At 42.6% G+C, this 21,987-nt stretch overlaps 1 protein-coding gene across 1 annotated transcript in view; it reads right to left on the bottom strand.

Annotated features, from left to right (window-relative positions):
- SLC9A7 (solute carrier family 9 member A7) overlaps positions 1 to 21,987 on the bottom strand; it is a 193,044-nt gene that overhangs the window by 19,452 nt on the left and 151,605 nt on the right. Inside the window, exons 13-15 of the mRNA XM_069072933.1 lie at positions 19,130 to 19,189; positions 11,063 to 11,126; positions 2,267 to 2,349 (exon numbers count right to left, since the gene is read on the bottom strand). Of these exons, the coding sequence (XP_068929034.1) occupies positions 2,267 to 2,349; positions 11,063 to 11,126; positions 19,130 to 19,189 (207 nt within the window). The remainder of the gene's footprint in view (positions 1 to 2,266; positions 2,350 to 11,062; positions 11,127 to 19,129; positions 19,190 to 21,987) is intronic.

Below are 21,987 nucleotides of genomic sequence, written 5' to 3'. Positions count from 1 at the left end.
TATTGTTTCCTACCGTTAGAAGGTAATCTACTTGAGGAGAAGATCTGCCTTTCTTTTTGCTTGTATTTGTATTCTCAGAGCCCAGTACATATTGTTACTTTAATAAATGCTTATTTGTTTGGAGCACTCAAAAGTTAAATGGGTAGCCCAGGATTACACAATTAGTATGTGTTACAGGGGACTTGGACACAGGTCTTCCTAATTCCAAGGCTGGTCTGTAGCCACCAGAACAAGCTGCTTCTCTCTAGGTCTCTTAATTGATATCTTACTTTCAATCACAACATAAGTATGATTGATAAAGTTTTTTTTCCCCTTAGTGTTTCCTCTCCTGGCTTCATTGGAGGCTCTTAGAGGCTCATGTACCATTAGGGGCTTAGGGTTAGCCACCCCTAAGGTATATTCTCCTCCCTACCAGTCCTCCAAAAAAGGTTGAGTAACCATTTGTGGAGGGTATTACAGAGAGTATTCCTATTCAGGTACAGGTTAAATTAGATAAATATGGAGGCCCCTGAGGCTCCATCCCCAGATTTCTAAATTATATTACTTCTATTGAGCACAGAAATTCACAACTGACAATTGACATTTATGTTTGGAACCCAGATATTTAAATTTTAAAAAGGAATAAAAGTAAAGTCCTATACTTGACTTTAAAAATCAAGTGTTGTAATGGTAATGGTAATTTGAAGATCTTCCCTGCCCCTTAATAAGCCTAAAGGAATCTGAAGTTCTTCCCTGTCTCCTAATAATAGGATGAATGTAATCATATGGAACCTGTGATGGGAGGAATTTGCTGGAGGGTGGAGCAGAGTCCATAGGAAGCTGGGAGTCAGAGTGTAGAGCTGGAGGGAGGAGAGGATGCGCCCAAGGAGACAGGTAGGCTTGTGAGTGTTTGTGGGAAGGCTAAAGGACAGTAGGAGCCATAAAAGCTATGTTCAAATATATAAAGGGCAGTCATGTGAAAGAACTAGTATAGTGATGCCCATTAATTGGGAAATGACTGAACAAGTTGTGTGATATGATTGTGATGGAATATTACTGTGTTCTAAGAAATGATGATTAGGCAGATTTCAGAAAAACTTGGAAAGACTTATATGAATCGATGCAAAGTGAAGTGAGTAGAACCAGAATACTGTACATAGTAACAGTCATATTGTATGATGATTAACTGCAAATGACTTAGCTATTCTCATCAATACAACGATCCAAGACAATTCCAAAGGACTCATGGTAAAAAGTATCATTCACCTCCATAGAAAGAACTGATAGATTCTAAATGCAGATTGAAGCATACTATCTTTCCCCTTTCTGTATTTTTTCATTATTTTTTTCCCCTTTTGGGTTTGTGTCTTCTTTTACAAGACTAATATGGTAATATGTTTTGCATGAATGAACATGTATAACACATCAAATCACTGTCTCAGGGAGGGGGGAGGTGAGGGAGGGAGAGAAAATTTGGAACTCAAAATTTAAAAAATGAATGTTAAAAATTATCTTTACATGTAATTGGTGAAAAAAATCAAAATATTATTAAAAAAAAAAAGAAAAGAAAGAACTAGTATTATAGTTGTCTTCACTGGTCTCAGCAGGTAGAATGAGGAGCAGTGGGTAGAAGTTACAGAGAAGCAGATTTCTGGTTTGGTGCTGCCAAGACTGAGCAGTTAGATGGCAGAGTAGATAGAGTACTGGTCCTGGAATCAGAAAGACTCATCTTCCTGAGTTCATATGAGCCTCAGACATGTACTAGCTGTGTGATCCTGGGCAAGTCACTTTACCCTAAAATGCCTCGGTTTCCTCATCTGTAAAATAAGCTGGAGAAGGAAATGAAAAACCACTCCAGTATCTTTGCCAAGAAAACCCCAAATGGGGTCACAAAGAGTCAGACACGACTTAGAAAAAACACAAAAAAGCAGCCAAGAGTGGAACCTTGGAAGTGCAGATTCCTCTCACCAGCGGTCTTCAAGAAAAGGCTAAATGATCCCACTATGATGGGAATGTTATATAATTACTTATGTTTAGGTGAGAACAGGTTAAGTCAGAGAGACTCTGATGCCCCTGCCAACTCAAATCCCAGCCTTTGGAGTCTATCCTTACCATGGTTATTCATGCCTGAGCAAGCAAGCATCTTCACCAAAGAGTGGCCCAAGAATGGCACTGTGTAGAACATATCTCTAGAGGTATTCATTCATCGATAGACATTAGCCCCAGGAGCCAGAAACACTTGAGCATCAACTCCTTAAGCATAGAAGGACGTTGCTTAAAAGGATACTTGTGGTCAAAGCTATACCACAGCCTGAATATCCAGGCGCTTTCCTGCTTTGTCCGGTTTCCTCTTGCAGCATCTGGACCATCCTAGAAACAAGAAAGAACAGAGAATGCTCAGCTGGTTACAAAGCAGAATGGGGTAAATGGAAGAGGAAAAAAAATCCTCTTATCCCATTGTTTAGGGCTACAAAGCAAGTATTCTTTAGTCCCAAAGTTTTAGGGATCTCGAATAAACATTACTGTATTGGGAAGGGCAACATATTTGACCGAATCCAGAAAGAATAGAAACCTAGGAAAATAAGGAGACTTCAAAACAGTCATGCATGTTCAGAAACCCACTACATGTAGTCTGCATGCTTCAATGGGTCTTTTTCTTTGAGGTCAGTTTCTACCAGGCGGGAACGATCCATCGCACAGAACAGGTAAAATTCCCCTCGTGTGGAGGCTGTCACAAAGAAGCATTCTGTAGAACAAAAGCATTTTCATGTGCCCAGCAGATGACCCATTCAAACAATGCTTTATTGATCCAGTTATACAAACTGCATTCACTGGATAATTAGGGCCGACAAGGGCCTCTCTTTGTCCGGAGCCTGCCCAAGTAGCAGCCTTCGTACTGTAACAGGGGAATCAGGTTCTTATAGGGGGGATACATGGGGCAAGCTGAGCGACTGTCGAACTCCTTACTGTTGTGTCCCGTCATCAGATGTCTTCAACTTCTCCTATCTTATCTCCATAATCTCAAAAGAAATAAAATAAAGCTGCTCTAAGCTTCCTAAATGGCCATCCAAATTTGACATTTACAAAGGTTTAGGGATTCTCTCCCCCTCCCCCACTACGTAAGTGCCAAAAAAAGGTCTAAAAACAGACTTGGAACACGTGGCCCTGAGAACAAACTGGAATAGGCAGTAACTGGAACCACAGAGACTTAGGGGGATGAAGCCCATCAATTGCTACCCATGGCTGCCCTACTACAAACTTTATAGATGAGATGACTTAGGGCTCTGTGTATGAGGGAAAGGGACAGCTATATGGCCCAGTGGATAAAGTGCTCGACCTGAAGCCAAGAGGACCTGTATTCAAAACTGTCCTTGGACACTTACCAGCTGTGTGACCCTGGACAAGTCACCTAACCCTGTTTGCCTCAGTTCTCTCATGTGTAAAATGAGCTGGAAATGGTAAACCACTCCAGTATCTTTGCCAAGAAAACCCCAAACGGGGTCACAAAGAACAGCACATGCCCAATTGACAAAGCAAACGAATGAATGAATAAATGAGAAAATAAAGAGGCATAAGAACAATTATCATTATCCCTACAGGGACAAACAACTTTGTGTGAAGAATGAAAAACAGTAATATGGTAAAAATGCAGCTGTGCTGTGATAGGACTATAAATGTCCACAGGAGAAAAAGGCTGTGCTCAGACCAGATTAGAACGATACAGAAATCTATTCCTGTTTGCTGAGAGAATAAATGGACATGTGGAAGGTCTAGACTTCCTGACAGCCTTTAACAGCATTTTGATTTTTTTAAAGGCTATTTTTAAGATCTGAGTCATCATGGGATCAGGGGTATGTTTCTGCCATGGACACAGAACTGTCTGAGAGACAGCACGGAAGAGTGGATAGAGCTCTGGCCTTGGAGCCGAGAAGATTTGGGCTTCAGGCATCGCCTCTGACACTTTCTGACTATGTGATCCTGGGCAAGTCACTTAATCTCTGAATGCCCCACAGGGAACTTTCTGAGGCTGTAAGTTGGATCTGCACTGATAGGGAATCTCCTCATTAGGAGTTCCTGTTAACAATGAAATTAACAAGAATGACGATGACGATGATGATGATGATGGCACTTTATAAGGATCATCTCACTTGATCCTTACAACAACCCTGGGCGTTAGGTACAATTATTATCTCTATTTTACTGTTGAGGAACTTAAGGCAAACAGAAGTGAAGTGACCTGCCCAAGGCCACACAGTAAGTGTCTGAGGGCAGGTTTTGAATTCAGGTCTTCCTGGCCCTGGGCCCAGTACTCCATCCACTGCACCACTTAGTCACTACACAACTCTTGTCGCAGTTGTATCCCCATGGCGCTGGTTTAGAGTCAGTAAAGAGTGCAGTTACATTGAAGGCATTCCTCCAAATGGGACAGTGTCAGCCCCGAGGGTACCCCAGGGACCAGTTTTTAACATGTTTATGAAACCTCTGGAACAACGAGTACCCGCTGAAATCTTTTTAAGCTTTGCAGATAACATGAAGCTCACCCAGGGAATTCAATGCCAAGTCAGTGGGAATGAAATGTAGAAAGATCTCAGACATGAGTGAGCAAGAAACGTGAAGAAATTCGAAATGGGCAGGAAGAAGATCGCTCATCTGGGGGAAAATAATCCGCATTATTCTTACAGGGTGCTTGGCTTTCGGGGCTAGGACTTGGGTTAGGTCATTCCCTAAAGACAATGACACAGTGTACTGCTGTAGCCAGAAGTGCTGGCCACTGTCAGGAGGGGTACTGGGAACAAAAAACAAAACAAAACTCATTCTCTGCTGCTTATATAAGAGCATGAAACATCTGCACTAGAACACCATTGTAATTCTGCTCAGAATTTTCAGATGAAAACATCTCAAGAAATACCTCCCAGTATCAGTGTCTAAAGTTACCTTCTGTTTATTTTGTATTTATCTTTTTTTTAAATTTAATTTTAGGGGCGGCTAGGTGGCGCAATGAATAGAGCCCCAGCCCTGGAGTCAGGAGGACCTGTGTTCAAATGTGACCTCAGACACTTAACACTTACTAGCCGTATGACCTTGGGCAAGTCACTTAACCCTAACTGTCCTCCAAAAAGAAAAAAAATTTATTTTTAGCTTTCAACATTCACTTCCATAAGTTTTAATTTTTCTCCACTTCTCTCCCCTCCAAACTTATCAACCTTCAAGGCAACAACGAACATTACCTTCTGCCAAGCACAAGGTAGGGCAGTCTGAAGACAGGAATGGGTTAATCAAGAGAAACAAAGATCATGTTTTGGGGGCTAGGTTAACAATATATATTAGGGATGTTTTGTGGTGATATTCTAATTCCTGGACATTGATGGGGGTCAGCTATGGTGTATCACAAACCATCCTTTGTTTTTTATTTTATTTTATTTTTTTGCCACTAACAGTGATAGAACACAAAGATGGAAAGACATGGGTTTGACCCAGTAAGGTAACTGTTTGGGGAAGCTAGGTAGCACAGTGCCGGGTGATGCCAACCACCTAGTATTTCTGCCAAGAAAACCCCAAATGGGGTCACAGAGACTTGGAAACAAATGAAATGACAGCAAATGAGGAAGAGTAAGTTGAGGAAACAAGGGTGGTAGTGGGTAGGTTGTGTCCTTCCTTCTCATTCTCCGTTCCAAGCACTTTTATTCCGATTACAAAGGAGTTTGGCACCCCATTGTTACATCCTCATTCGTCTCTTCCAGGCTGAGTATGTGATTTGAGTACTATATTCATTTAACAAAATTCCATGCTAGACAAAATTATTTGTCGATTTGCTAGCTCAGGGATCTTATTCACAACCATCTCATTAAATAAAGATATCCAATAAGATAAATAGAATGAGTAGTATGTATTACTCTCAGAGATCAAGGGAGTGATTTTTCTAAAACAAGAGATTTTAACTTGGGGTCCATAAATCCCCAAGGCTCCCTAAGGGGTCCATGGATAGTTCAGGGGCTCTGTGAACTTGGATGAGAAAGAAAATGGCATCTTTATTTTTATGAATCTCTAACTAAAAACTTAGCATTTCTTTCTTTTTTTTTTTTTTTGAGGGGGAAGGCAGGGCAATTGCGGTTAAGTGGTTTGCCCAAGGTCACATGGCTAGAAAATGTGTCAAGTGTCTGAGGTTGGATTTATTATTTCTTTCAATTATGAATTTTTAAAAAATGTTTTCTGAGAAGGGGTCCACAGGCTTAACTAGAATGCTAAAGGATTCCAGTCCACAACACAAAAGAATTCAGTGATCTTTGCTCCATAAGGTTGGGCAATGATTATTCACCCCTCTTTTTCATAGGATGCTCATGAATCAGTCAACAAACATTTAGTAAGGTCTTACTTCATTTTTTCCCCCTTCTCCAAGAATTTATTTATTTATTTTTAGTTTTCAACATTCATTTCCATAAGATTTTGAGTTCTAAATTTTCTCCCCATCTCTCCCCTACCCCCCATCCCAAGATGGCATGCATTCTGATTACTCCTTCCCCCAGTCTGCCCTCCCTTCTATAAGGTCTTACTTTATAGGCATTATGCTTGGTGCTTGGGATGTAAAATACAAAATATATATTTTTGGATGGAGATTTGTCTTATCTTATGCTCAGTAGGATGTATGTATATTTTTAATTTTTTAATATTTCTTTGATACCTTTTGTTTTAGAACACAACCTTCATTTCCAAATATGTCTGTCCCCTCTCTCCTTTCCAGAGGGCTATTCTTTGTTTAAAAAAAAAAAGACTGAAGGGGGAGGGAGGAGAAAAAGCAGCTCAGTGAAATCAACCAACACTGATGAATATTTAAGGTCACCCCAAATAAGGTGTCTGAGGCTCCAGCCCCAGTTTTCTAAACCTCATCACTTCTATTCTGTCAGCTAAAAACCCAGGACCCATCATCCCAATTATCTGAGATCAGCTTCTACCCCTTCTTTGCCTCTAATGGAGTGCCATTGTGAAGAAAAGCTAAAAAGGTCATCATACTCCTGTATTTTACAGGAACAGATTTTAAAAGAACTCTGCCTAGAAGCTACTGTACTATTAATTCGGGGAAGATTACAAGAGCAATGACTGGGGGCAGAAGGCATAGAAAAAAAAAAGAATACAGCAGGATCGAGGACAAGGAGAAAACCCAAAGATCAAGTATGTCACTCCAAAGGAGAGGGGCAGCAAATACTGTGGACAAGGGTGCAAAAGCTGGTGTGGGAAGGAGGAGAGAAAAGGCATAAAAGTAAGTCTCAGTGGCCATCCAGGTAAAAGGTATTTTCACTGGCTGTCCCCCACACCTGGGATGTTCTTCCTCCTTCTGTCGGCATTCTGGCTTCTCTAGCTTCCTTCAAGTCGCAGCTAAGCCCACTCTTTACAATCCCTCTTCATTTAATTCCTTGGTTCTTTGCATGTTGCTTCCCTCCTTAGATTATGAGCTCCTTGAGGGCAGGGACAGTCTTTTTCTTTGTATCACCTCTTGTGGAGCCTGTGGTGGAAGGAGTTTGCTGAAGGGTGGACCAGGAAGGGTGGAGCAAATGGAGCCCAGAGGAAGCTGGGAGTCAGAGCAGTTAGACAGAGGGAGGAGAGAGGATGCCAGCAAGGAGGCAGCTATGCTTGTGAGTGTTTGTTTGTGGGAAGACTTTGGGATAGTGTTGTCCCCTGCTGTGTTATAGTGTATAGATTTCTTTGTTGATGGATTTGTTTTTCTGGTGTTGGGATTCAGTTTTCTGGCATCTGGTATTTTGCTTCTGTCTTCTATATGGAGAGTCTGTTATATTTTGTGATTCAGAACTACAGTGGCAATTCATAGTCACTGTTGGTGCTGTGAATATTGCCTTGGCGATACACCAGGGCATAGTACAGTGCTTGGAACATAGCAGGTGTTTTAACAAATATTTACTGATAAAGACTTGGGAAATTGGAGATATGATTCTTTTTTGAAGATAAGAAGGAAGACCCCTGGGCCTAATCAGGGAAGACTATCAGTAAAGGAAGAAAAATTTTAAAGAAAGCATATTAGGAATATTATTGAGGGCAAGAATAGGCAGACAGATGCGTTCTTTGCCTTGAGGGTCAACCTCTCTATCAACAATCCAGATATTCTAAAGGATTCTTTCACTTAGCACATACACATGGCCTGACTGGGGCTACTGGTTTCTTTTCCTCCAGGGTGTACAAGCATCCTGCTTCAAGTCAAAAGTCTTCTTGGGACTAGTCCTTACATGATCCAACTTAGAGCCTAGCCATTTAACTGCTAAAACAAGTTGCTTCATCAATGAACAAAACTGAAAGGAACTTGAGGAAGGAAGTGAATGATGTGTCAGGAGTTGCAGCCAGAATAAATCTCAAGATGTGTTAAGCATTAAAATCCGCTCCTTTCTGGGATGGGGACAACGCCCTCATGATAGAGGCAGCTGGGCTCCAGCTGACCTTTTTTCTTTTGGTCGCAAAGAGGCCTCCCCAAGCCAGTCCAAGGAAACAAAGCAAATGAGCTGCTAGGGAGATGAGGCTTGAATCTTGCCTGTATTATTCTTGTGTTTCTCTCGTGGGCAGCCAAATATTCCAGCCAACAGCTCATTTTCTCCTCCCAAATGAGCTAATATTTTTCTCTGGCAGTGACCCTTTTTATAACCTTGGGTTTTTGAAACTTGAGAGGAAAATCCTGTAAGCAGTAAACGATCAATGTTTTCCTCTACATGATATAATTTTTTTAAACAGGAAGAACATATTCAGATGCTAAAGGCAGAGGGAATTGGCCCTTTTCTATTCAGATGGGAGGCAGAGATATTGACTTTCCCTGCTCTCTGCAAAAGCTAGGCCACACTGTCATTGATTCTGTGATTTTAATTACATGCTGAAGATCACAGCACTCAGCAATCCTCTTAAACCAGGGATTCAGTTTGGGCCTGTGCTTTAATCATGTCATCCCTCTACTACCTAAGAAAAACTAGAACACTGGGCATTGTAAGCAATAGTAAGTCTTCCTACACAGGGCATGTGATGTTTCTAAGAAGGCTTGGAAAGGAGTGGAGACTCAAAGCATAGCTTCCCTCTTTACCCCCATACAACCTGTCTCGGTGGAGCTGAGCCCTAGCCTCAGGTGGCCAGAGACCTTTGGTTCGTATCTGTGGCCCGAGCAATACCTCCCCCCCATGATATCTACAGAAGAATTTTCACAATGCAAATAACTAATGACTTTTAGGGCTGCTAACCCTGGTCTGTGCCTGACCTCAACAAATTCCAAAGACAGGAAACTGAGGGTGGGAGTAGAATAATGATATTCTGAACTGGTGACAAATAATGACTTGATTAGCCAGGGCAGCAACGGGGAAAGTTTGCAAGTAAAGTTCTGTGCCCAGCAGCAGTGGGGCCTCAGGAGGTATGTGCTGAACAGAACCTCCCACCCCACAGGTCCGACTGCAATGCTTCCTGCATACAACTTTGTTTAAGTCAGCACTGACCTCAGATTTCACCTAATGAAAAAAAGTTTCTGGAGCTCCGGGTGCCCCAGAGACAGAATCGGCTCTATTCACTTTAATGTTAAAGTTACTCTGTTAGGTGAAGGGTTGAGACTTGACTGTCCTCTCAAACATCTCCAGTTTTAAGACTGGGGATGCTTGGCCAATAACATTTACTAAAAGCCTACTGGATGCATCATGCAGTGAATTCAGCCATATGAACCCCAAAGGAATAAGTTTAGTTTTCTCTATTTTAGGGGGATTCAACAATGACAGCCCTTTGGGGCAGCTAAGTGGCACAGTGAATAGAGCACCGGCCCTGGAGTCAGGAGGACCTGAGTTCAAATGTGGCCTCAGACACTTAACACACAAAAAACTAGCTGTGTGACCTTGGGCAAGTCACTTAGCCCCCAATAAGCCAAAAAAAAAAAAATGACATCCTCAGAAAGTGGCAAAGGGGCTGGGCTATTTTCACAACTACAGGACTTAAAACAGTGACTCAAGGCCCCTGGCTTTTCAACTGGTCTTAACCTGTCTTCTCTGAAAAACTTTCATCTTTTCCCAAATGGAGATTTTCAAAAGGATCTTCAGCTTCCTATTTTGTAAAACTTTGTGACTATATTCCAAATGTGGGATGAAATTCTTTTCAAGGAAATTAGTGGGTCAGCATTTATGAAGTGCCCATGGTTGCCAGGCACTGCGCTAAGCCCTGGAGATACAAAGAGGCAAAATAAACTTGCCTGCGAGTTATCTGTAAGATTTCCCTGGACAACAAGCGAAGGGTCTTCTGTTCCCCTCAATTACATGATCTTCCAGGTGCAGGCCTTTTCTCTCCCTTTCTAAAGCCCGAAATCAGAGCCAAGTGCAAAAGAGCAGATTTTCAAAGGAATCTTTGAAAACAAGCCTTCTCAAATCAATTCCTTTGGGACAGAAGTGGCCGACTTCAGCATAATCTCCAAATGCAGTGCAAAGTCTGGGAGGGGGGATGATTCACCCAGACTCAGTCATTGCCGAAGCTCCCCCTTGAAGAGGCTTCGCTTAGTGTCCAAATGCTGCACATGCTTGCTTTATGCCCCTAGGCAGGGGGCCTGGAGCTGACTTACGAGTCACTTATGACCTTCTCTGTTGGTGAATCAGTGCACACAGTCACTATCTCAATGCAAATGAAATGAAATGACAGCTAGCAAGTGTCTTAGGCTGAATTTGAATTCAAATCTCCCTAACTCTAGGCTTAGCACTCTTTTTCTCCTCTACTGACAGACCCCTGATTTAAGGAAAGTACACACTGTCCAGTTTTACTTGCAATATAAACAAATCCACAGTTATGAATCTCAGCCACATGACCCCCTGAACCTTGTCCCCAGAAGCTAGAGGCTCTGACAGTCTCTAAGCACTCTTCTCTTCCATTTCCATTACTGAAGAAGTGTGTACTCAGTATCACAGTGGGCAGAGAGGGAAAACAACTCAGGAAATCAGGTGTAGCTGGTGAGTGAATAGTAGACTAGCTCTTCTGAGGTGAGGAGCAGCTATGAACATCCTGTTTTCATCCCCTCACTTTCGGACATCGGGTTGTCTGCCTAGGAGGGAAGGAAGAAAAGTCGTTGCTGACTTACCCCCTGTAAGACTTGAAAGCTGTCATTGCTGGGCGGTGGGTCTTGGTCTGGGTCAACTCCAACTCTGTAGCCGTGCCGGGGGAAAACATAGGTAGAAAAACAGGACACGTTTAGATGGCAGTGAGCAAGCTAGGCTGAATGTAACCAAGATGTCAATCACCTTCCCAAAGCAGCCTGAGGAGTCAGCTAAAAAGACAAGGAAGCTTTCATGCAAGAGTCATTGGGGGGGTGTGGTGGGGGGGAAGGAGAGAGGGAGAGAGAACACACGCACCATTCCTCTTCCTAGCAGGTGGGGGCCTTGTTGCCAGAAGGTTCCTTGCTGAGCTGGAACCGCTGACCTTCAATAACTCAAATTTGTGTTTGCCTGGCTTTCAGTGATACTTGTAAGCCAGTTTTATTCCTCTACAGATGAGCCCTGAAGAAGGATTTGATTCCTGGTTCAAAGGTTTAGCTTTGCTTCTGCTCCCCGCCCCCCCCAATCCGTTTCCCTTCTTGTTCTGATGCTGGGACGAGCAAAGGATGACGAGTCAAGTCTAAGATCCCCAGGGAACCCTATATACTGGTACCCACAAAACACATAGGGTGGAAAGATGAACTGAGCCTAGCTAGCCAGCATGCCAAATCCAGCACCACTGGTGGATTAGGGAGTCAAGAACGAGGGTTTCTGAATGACAGTGGGACATGACTCAAAAATTAAAATCAATGCCGTTTAAATCAATGACAACAATAAACTCCACTTCCCTAATCATCAGAAAAGGATTATTACGATGACAGTCACAGGATCAGAGGCTTCTATATTTAGGGTTGTTAGGGACCTTGGAGGTCATGAAGTTCAAGCCCCTCATTCTGTAGATCAGCAACCAAGAGGTCAAGCAGCTTGGCCAAGGTCATGCAGCTGATAAACAGGAGAGATGGGATACAAACCCAGGTCGTTTGATTCCAACTTGAGAACTCTTTTCACTGTACCATACTGTTTCCCCTTTTAAACCAATTTTACAGACACAGTGGGGAGGATTTCTAAGGCTATTTAAATACCAGCTTATCTCCTTTCTTACCCCTAGCCTTTCACCTTCATTTTATTTTTTAAAGCAATTGGGGTTAAGTAACTTGCCCAAGGTTACACAGCCACTTATTTTGTGTGGGTGCCAAGTATCTGAGACCGGAACTGATCCCGGGTCCTCCCGACTCCAGCACTGATGCTCTTACTCACTGCGCCACCTAGCCACCCCTCACCTTACTTCATTTTGAGGAGAAATATTACAAGGACAACACAAGGCAGTGCTGAGGTGGAGAGGAGAAAGGGACAGAAATGAGGCGATGACTCATGTAAGTTCCATCTCCCTGTCCACCAAGTATTTTTTTTTTTTGCTTTTTGGTCGGGCAGTTGGGGTTAAGTGACTTGCCCAAGGTCACATGGCTAGTAAGTATTAAGTGTCTGAGGTCAAATTTGAACTCAGGTCCTCCTGACTCCAGGGCTGGTACTCTATTCACTGCACCACCCAGCAGCCCCCATCCTCCAATTCTTACCATAAAGAGGGAAGGGGAACAGGAGGAAAACCTCACTTGAAATGGGAATGCATTGCTCTAGGGGGAAGAGATGGGATGGAAGCCATCATCAAATGGCTGAGTTAATATGGGTGCTACAGGTTCCCAGGCATGTAGTGATATTTCCACTATTGCTACCACCTGTGTGATCTGACACTTTTGCCCTCAGGCCAGTTAGGATGCAAAGGACGGACATGGAAAGGAGAACACAGAAGTTTTAACAATAGCACTCACAGACCCAAATTTCCTCTTCTGCCCTTGGTTCCAGCTGGCATTGATTTAATCATTCTGGGACCACAGAAGTTGTAAAAGGAGCATGTAGAAGGCAAAGGGGAAGAACTGCCCCCTACCTTCTGAAGCAGGTGTTATTACATATTAAAACCACTAAGAGATCAGATTTCATAGCAATGGTTGGACCTTGGTGGATATCCGACAGGTGCCTCAAATCTGATGAACTTTCCCCGAAGGCCTTGGAGGTGGTTTTCTATCATAGCCTGTTATCAAAAAAGCTCCAGTGTATCTGGACATCAGCCCAGAGTCAGGGATTAAACCCTGTCCAAATGTGTTCAGACCGAGAACTTCGGGGAGGGGAGGAGGGAGGGAGGAAGAGAGCGAGAGCACGGGTGGCTCTTTCAATGGCTGAGCAATCCAATCTAGGGGTCACAGAGCTGTCTAGAGAAGCAGCAGCCAAATTCCGATGGTTTTACACTGGGATCTAAAAACGCCTGCTGTACAGAAGTGACCTCAGGGAGGGCAGCTCATTCAATCACGTTGTCACTCTTGTCTATGAAAACTATACTTAGAGCCCTTTAATGCAAATTAGAGAGATAAAAACCCTCTGCTCAAATGTATTACAGACACGGCTATGGGGCCAGTATCTGTCCCCATTCACTGGGAGGCTTTGATTATCTCCTAGGCACCAGGTGCAGAGAGCCTGGTCACCCTAGAGAACTGCTCAAATTGCCCACCAGAATGCCAGGTGAACAAGCAAGTCTTGGTCTGACCACAGAGAGGCTATTGTGGAAATAGTTGCGACAGATTATGTGATCTGAAGGGCATGTCTGTTAGCTGCAGTACAGCCAAGAACATAGCCCTTCGGATTTGCCAGTAACAATCTCTCTATTCTGTATGGCTTATTTTGGGGGGAGTGGGGGTGGGGAGGGGCGGAGGAGAAACCCCCAAACTTCTCAACCTTTACAAGCAGTTTCTGTGATCGCAAAGATAGAATGAATTTCCTTTTTCAGGCCAATTGTGATGTTAAGCTTATTGGGTAGGGAAAAACCAAACCAAACCAAACAAGTCTGCCTGAGCAAGCCCTACACTAGAGGAGAAAAAAATATTAATACTCTAAAAGTTGCCAAATACTACTCCCTTCCATTTATCCCACTAATCTGTTAATAAAAGGAATAAAACCCACAAACACCATGTCTCCCCCTACTCTACTCCTCAATCACATTAAGAGTCAATCTTGACTGTTTTCATTCAATTCTGGAAACTTCTGTGGCATTTACTCATGCAAGAAAGAGCAAAACCAGACCTCACCCCCAGCCCTTATGGGTCTCGAATGCAAATACTACATCAGAGCAAGGAGAACATATATCAACAGAGTGGCAAACCCACTGAGTAAATCTGTGCCAAATTAGGCCCTGCATGCCCTCCACAACCCTGCTGCACTCATACTGAGAACATGGCACACTGGATAGTCAATCAGTTCCATCTTGGAAGCCCCTGCAATCAATACAAGTTATTGATACAGTCAGGCATGTTTCCTGAGCATCACTTCTAAGCTGAACCTTAACTTTACCCTTACACAAATGCATGCTCTCGCTCTCTACCCAAGGACCTACGCTATACATTCTACTGAGATCCTAAAAAGACATAATTCATAGGATCACAGAATGAGAGCTGCTACATTTTACAGATGAGGAAGTTTAGGCCTAGGTTGTATAAGGGAGTTGTCCAAGGGCAATGAGGCAGTCAGGATTAAAATCCATCTCACTTGAATCCAAATCCAACTCTCAGGAAGACCTTAGTTCAAGTTTAGCCTAGGCATTTACTAGTTATGTGACCCTAGAAAGTCATTTTAACCTTTTTCTGCCTCAGGTCTTTCAACTGTAAAATAAGAATAATAATAATAGCATTTGTCCCCTAGGATAGCTGCCAAGATCAAATGAGATGTTTAGATAAAACATTTAGAGCACAGTGCCTGGCAAACTGGGTGATTATTAAATGCTTGCTTCCCTTCTTTCCTTCCTTATGCCATCTCTCCCTACCTCTCTTCCATGTTTTCTAGTCCTTTTTCCCTTCCCTCCCTTTCTTCCTCACTCCCTTCTTTCCTTCCTTCCCCTCTCCTCTCCTTTCCTTTCTTCTAAGCCTCTTAGTCAATACTGTAAAACCTAGGTTAACTAAAATACTACAGAACAAGAGTATTCCTCAGTTCATTAGAAATTTCAATTTAATCCAACTTGTGGTTGAAAGTTTCCATAATGCCTTCTGTCTCCTTTCCCACCTCAGTGAGTAGTATGTCAAACACAACTTGCAGAGGTCCATAACCGAATCTGTATGCATCTGGAAGGAGGCTTAATCCCTGATCTACATTCTGTTTTGTAATTTTCTTCTCTCCCACAGAAGAGTTCAGAGTCAGGGAGAGAACCTAGTTAGTTGGCTCATCTTTCATTGTAATTTTACTGTAACCAGCCCCTTGCAAATAAATGGTCACAGTCCATGGCTGTCTAGACTCTCTCTCTGGCTTACCCATTATTCCTCCTTGGTCTTTATTTATCCCCCCATCCCCATCCCCTTCCACCATGCGCACAGTGGCCAGATTGATATTCCCAAAGCACAGGTCTGACCATGTTCCTCCCTTCCTTAAGAAGCCTCCATCTTGCCCCTAAGGTCCAATCTGAACTCTTTCCAGTGCCTTTTAAAGCCCTCAAGAGCCTGGTTCTAGCCTACTTTTCCAAGCTAATTGCTTATTACTCCCTTTTACTCACTCACTCTGCATTCCAGACTAACTGGCCCTTGCACACAGAAGGCTATTTCCAGTCTCTGGTGATTTGCATAGGCTGTTCCTCCTGCCTAGAATGCCCTCCCTCCTCCTCACAGCATCCCTGCAAAGCCCAGCTCAGGGACCACCTCCTTTCAGAAACCCATTTTTACCTCCTTCATTGCTAGTGTCATTTATGTATAGAACTAGGGACTGGACCTTTGATTTCACTGTTAAGGGACTTCCTGGCTGAGGAAACCCCCTCTGCCAAAGTAGTAACCTTCCTAGCAAATTTGTGACCTTTGTAATGGTAATGGGAATTTGAAGATCTTCCCTGCTTTGAAGATATACCCTGCCCCCTAATAGACTGAATGTAATCAAATGGAGCCTGTGGTGGGAGGAGTTTGCTGAAGGGTGGAACAGGGCCTACAGGAAGCTGGGAGTCAGAGGATGGAGACTGGAGAAAGGAGAGGATACATGCGAGGGAGACAGTTAGGCTTGTGAATAAATGCTAGTTTGTGGGAAGGCTAAAGGATGCTGTGGCTCTGTGCTGTTATGGCTTATAAACTATGCCACTATGATGGAATCGGCTTCCTGGTTTGGGGATTTGGTTTTCTGGTGTCTGCTTAAATGTTTTGCTTCTCTCTTCTATATGGAGAGTCTGTTACATTTTTCCATTGAGCACTATGCCAGAATATTTGGCGCTGTGAATATTGCATTGGCACTACAACCTTAGAGAACAGTCTAGAGCAATGAGAGGTTAAGTGACTTGTGCTTATACAGCTAAAGTAAGAGGCGGAACCTGAACCCAAGCCATCCTGGCTTCCAGGACAGTTATCTCTCCACCCTATCATGATGCCTCTCTGTATGTGCATGCATTATTTTACTTACCTAAATTTTAGAGGCTTTGAGGGCAGGGCCCGTTTTAGTTTTGTCTTTGAATTTCTTATGTATCAGCGCTTGCTTGGTACATGGTAGACATGTGTTGAATGAATGTGTGGCTAACTTCTGATGGCAGCCATGTATATTTGTCATCAACAGCCTGCTAGGCCCAGGCTGACTCTAGAAGCAGTTTAAGCTTTTGGTAGATCTCCAGACCAGGGACGCCCCAACTTCTGCTGGATCTCTTGTAGCTAATCTAGCCCTGATGCCTTGGGCTGCCCCTTGCTGCCCCTAGAATAGGGCGAACTGGGATAAATGCCTGGGATCCCATGTCTTGGTGCTGGGTAGTAATTCAGGGAGTCAGCGGGGTCAGAGAAGAAGGGGAAAAGTTCTGACAACTGGTTTTAAAACAGAGATCCGAAGTTCTTATCTGTACCATCAGTCTATACTATCCCTGCCCCACCAAGACAAAGTAAAAGGGTAGGATTTACCCATCCTCCTTTTCACACATCTACTTTCTTTTTTCTTTTTAGAGTTCCTTTGTGGTTTACTTATCCCAATTTTGCTTATGTAAACATTTTGGAAGGATAGAGAGGTTAAGAAGGCAATATAACTCAGCCCCTGTTGCTGAATCAAATCATTCCTGCAGAGTAAGAGGAAAGGCTGTTCGCCAGGGTGCTTACCTTGGTGTCTGCTTTGAGGCTGGGCAGCAGTAAACACCAAGTATTATATAATATTCCTGGATGTTCATATTTTTAAATTTTCCATTTTATGACATGCTAGTACTGTAACTCTAGATGAATTGTCCACAGGAAACATTTACTTGGTTGCCTCCCTTTCTGCCATAATGATTTCTCCCCAGCTAGCAATTTAAAATAATCTGAAACTTTACACTTGGAAACACTCTAGCAAATCTCCTGATATACTAAAGTTAATCTCATCAGAACAGTGGGGAAAGAATCCCTCACCCCCCACCCCATCCCCAATAAACAAACTCCTGGTTTTTCCTGTCTTTATTAGGGAAGAAGATGAATGTAGAAAGGACCTTTATGCCAAAAGAAAAATAACAACAGACCAGAAACAGGTCAAAATGTAAGCAGATTTCAGCTGGAAAAATAATCCATTGGGCAATAGTTATTTCATTCCTGAACAAAATACCTCAAGATATTTATAAACTCCTTTCAACATAGTTCTGAAGGTCAGTTTTTCTACCAATTCAGTGTGGAACCTATGGGTTATATAGAAAGCACATGGTTATATAGAAAGCACAAATATAAAATGCTGCATTGGAAATTTATTTTTCACTTACTGGGAAGACATAGAGGATGATCTCAATGACTCTTTTTAAAAAAATATGAAATGTGAAGGTCTGCATGGGGCATCATTTTGTAGAAGATAAACATGGAAGCTTTTATAAATGGCCTGGAATACAAATCTACAACCAGAATGCTGATGGTTCCCAAAGTTTAGTTTCCTTAAACTTAAAATTAGCACTACTAAAAAAAAAAAGAATGGAGGGCATATGGAAGAAGGCCAGAGCTTGATGATCTTTAAAGTTCCTGGGTTTAAAATTTTTTGAATCTAAGGATCTGGGTTTATAAATTTGACTGAAGGGTTACATTTCTACAAGATGGGAAGATTTCAAGGCAATTGTGGTCAAAACAGCAAAGGAATGAAAATAACTATTTGACAGTAGAAGCAGTTTAAATACTAAGTTGGTTCTGAATGAACTCTGTGTGATCATCACTGCACACTTCCTAGAGATCAAACACAAAACCCTGTTTCAGAGAGAGCCATGTCCATGACAGACAGACAACACCCGTTTCACCGCTGCCCAGAGGGAGAGGTAGTTTAGTGACACCAAAAATAGATGTCAGCTTCAATAAGCAAGGGGACCCAGGACAGCAAGAAGGCACCTGTATTCAAAAGGAGGAAGAAGAGAGGAAACATTAAAGCTGTCTGTTGTTCCAGTTGCTATGGCCCTGACAGCTGAATCACACTTCAGATGGAAACTGATAAACTGAAGTGGTATGAGAGAACTCTGAGGGTATCGATTACTTTTGGCTATTTGTCTTTGGTTTGTTTGGAGGTAAGGGCCAGAGGTTTTATATTTGCTTTGTTTTTAATATGTGGATTCACTAAGGTAGGAAAAAAAGCAACAAAGAAATAATTAAATGCAAACCATAACATAAAGTTAACGTTCAGTCAAGATTCAATCCATTTTTTGCATCCGTCCATCCCCACTGAAATGGGAAAACTCAGCTCAGTTCTCTGCTGAGTTAAGAATGATTCTACTGCCTGGTCATTAGAAGACTGTGTTTTTCAAAAACTAGTTGGATTTCTGAGGGTGGCCTGAATCCAAGGCGGAGTTCAGTTTCATAAGGGAATACCAGTTAATTCCAACCCATGTATGACAATGAGGTAACTCAAGTTGGGGAAAAAAGAGAATCATGGGAATGATGTCTATTCAGCTCATTTGAAGCCAAGTTATGGATTAGGAATAGCATAATTCTTTTGCTTTTATTATGAGAGAAGAGGAGAGAGTAAGAGAGAGAGAGAGAGGTGTTTTGTGAAAAAAGAAACCTTGCATTAGAAAGCCTGGAAAAGCCAAGCCCCAAGTTAAATGTTATGGTGCAAAAAAGTCCTCATGTCACCTGAAATACCTCCAGCGGGTCTCACCGAGATCCTCTTCTGACGGATCCTGGACACCGACTCTGGTACGGCACAAGAATGGAATGTAAGCGTGATAGGAACAGACCACTCTGGGTGGGTTACTTGGCAAAAGAATGCAGCTGGGGTCTGCTTTAAGAAAACCAACATGTGAAAATCCATACACAAACAGGTGAATTAGGGGGTGATTATTCACAGTATCAATGGATTTTTAAACAGAGTGGAAGGTCAAGACAGAGAAACTTAAAGCTACATAAGAGTGTTAGGAATCACTGCCAGAGGAAGGTAAATGAAAGATCGAGTGGGAAGATATGATTTGGTACATTAAAAACAACCTGATTTACAATAAACTTTTCAGGAATGTCTTTATTTTATCGCATAAAGTGCTGCACCCAAAATGCAATGTTAATCACTCAGCACCTATGTTTTTAAAGGAAACACGAATCTGACCTGGCTTTACTGTTTAAATAGCACAAGGTCTTTTGCAAGTTGCTGGCCCTGTTTATGAAGATAAAGCCTTCTGCCTGTTCTGAAGAAGACAACTGATTTTCACAGGCTCAAACACTCAGTTGCTAGTTGACACTTTTTATTTCTGATCTTTACTCCGCTCACTGTGCGGCCCTAAATACAATGACTTGGTTACTTTTCAGCTCCCTTGAGCCATGTGGACAAATGGCTAGACTCACGGTAGCCTGCATTTACAAAATAGCACTTCAGAGTTTACACTAGCCCATTTACACACAAACCTGTCAGATAGGTAGTACCAACATTAATATCCCCATTTCGCAGAGAAGAAAACTGAGGCTCAGTGAATTTAAGTGACTGGCAAAGGTCACACACTAAGTAAGGGAGCTGAACTCAGAGCTCTTCTGATTCCAAGCTCAGGGCTCTCGCCATCATTCCTCATTGGGTTGTGAAAAGTGAATGCCCAAGATCCCCATCACAGTGCCACTCTCATGCCCCCCTTAGGCAAGGTGGAGGACAGACTGGACATAGTGCTTCTGGTGGGAGGTCATGCTAATCCAACTTAGAGCCAACCACGTGGCATTTTAAAAAATGGCCTGGAGTCTTGATTACTGCCACTTCCTAAAGTCAGAAGAGACAGGCAGAAAAATACCCGGGTTCTTCTAATGCAAGATTCATGGTTCCTGAGCACCAGTGCTAGTGGCACCTTTAAATTTTACTTAAAAAAAACCGTCACAGGGCGGCCAGGTAGCACAGCGAGTAAGAGCACTGGCTCCAGTGTTGAGAAGACCTGGAGATCGAATCCCGGGCTCAGACACTTAGCACCCACCCAGAAACACCTGGCCGTGTAACCTTGAGCAAGTTACTTAACCCCAATTGCTTAGGGGCGGCCAGGTGGCTCAGCGAGTAAGAGCACCGGCTCCAGTGTTGGGATGACCTGGATCAAATCTGGGCTCAGATACTCAGCACCACACCCAGAAATAACTGGCCGTGTAACCTTGAGCAAGTTACTTAACCCCGATTGCTTAAAAAAAAAAAACTGTCGCGAATGCTATTTATTGTATAATAAGCTTATTGGCTGGCTCCACTTGCCTGGATTGTTTACAAAGTTTATCCTCCTCAGGACTTCTTTATTCTCTCACTGTTATCAGTCAAAACGCCATTATTTATCACATAAGATCTTAGTGTCTCCGGATTATGACATTCAAGTCTGTCCCTTTCCCCATATCCATGATTTAGAGATCTTAACTAATGTTTTTAAAGAATCACAAAATTGTGCTCCTTCTGACAAAACAGAGAGGGAGAAGAGGAGGAGGAGAGGAGGGGAAGAGGAGGAAAGAAAGAGTAAAGAGAGGGGAGATAAGAGAGGAGACAAAAGAGGGAAAGAGAGAGGAGGGGAGGAAGGAGAGGAAAAAAGGGAAAGAAGGGAGAGAGTAAGGGAAAAAGGAGAGCGAAGATAAGGATGGGAGAGGAAAAATGGGAGAGAAGCGGGAGGGGGGAGAGAGGAGGGAAAAGGAGGGAGAGGGAGAGAGAAACATAGCTAATTCTTGATTTTTCAGGAGGTGGTAGATAGACCTGCAGACTTTCAGCTTCTTCTCCCTCCTATTCTGGCTACTCTTGGAGTAATTTTTATTATCTCACTCCTCATTAACTTTTCAACCATAGGACAGCCAGGAGAGTGACAGAAAGAAGCAGCATTTCTTCCTCCTTGCCAAAGTCTCATGATATGACAGTGAATTTTAGGAGCTTTGTACATCAATTTGAAGCAACGAGAATCATCCTTTCTAGATCTATGGCTATAATTTTGTTGAGTTCATGGTCATAGTTGTACCTTGTGGATTAGCTTTTGAAAGAATTTTAAAAAGATTTCTGCCTTTACAAAATAAGAATGAATTAAATATTTACATAGGTATTTTAATAAATTCATTGGATAATTTACAAGCATTTCTTGTTCACCAACTCTCCAGCAAAGTTTTCCTGAATTATCCCAAATGGTTAAGAGTTGGTTACAGTTTCTTTTCAGATATTATGATGAGAATAACACCTCACTATTAAAGATATGGCTTTTCACGTGGCTCTCACTCTCCTATTCACAATGAACTTCTAATGGAAGGACAAGACTGTGGATGGGTATCTTTTGGAATGACAAGAAGACAGTCTTTCAGATGGCCTGAACTGATAAGAAATAAAGATCTTGGAGAACCCTCTCCAATAGGCCATTTAATTTGGAACAATATATTCCTTGGAATAATTGTCACTATAAGCTACAAACACATCAAGATGGTAGATGACTGTCCCTGCATCTTGTGGAACGAATGGGAAGGAACTATGGCAGCCAGAAACAAATCCCCACTTTGAGATTCTGGAGCACCACTGA

The sequence above is a fragment of the Petaurus breviceps genome, unplaced genomic scaffold (genome assembly GCF_028583685.1).
Source record: "Petaurus breviceps papuanus isolate PSGF00001 unplaced genomic scaffold, PetGlider_PUasm1.0 90849, whole genome shotgun sequence".
NCBI lineage: Eukaryota > Metazoa > Chordata > Mammalia > Diprotodontia > Petauridae > Petaurus > Petaurus breviceps.
The sequence above is the reverse complement of the archived record's forward strand: the minus strand, read 5'-3'. Positions and strand labels throughout refer to the sequence as shown.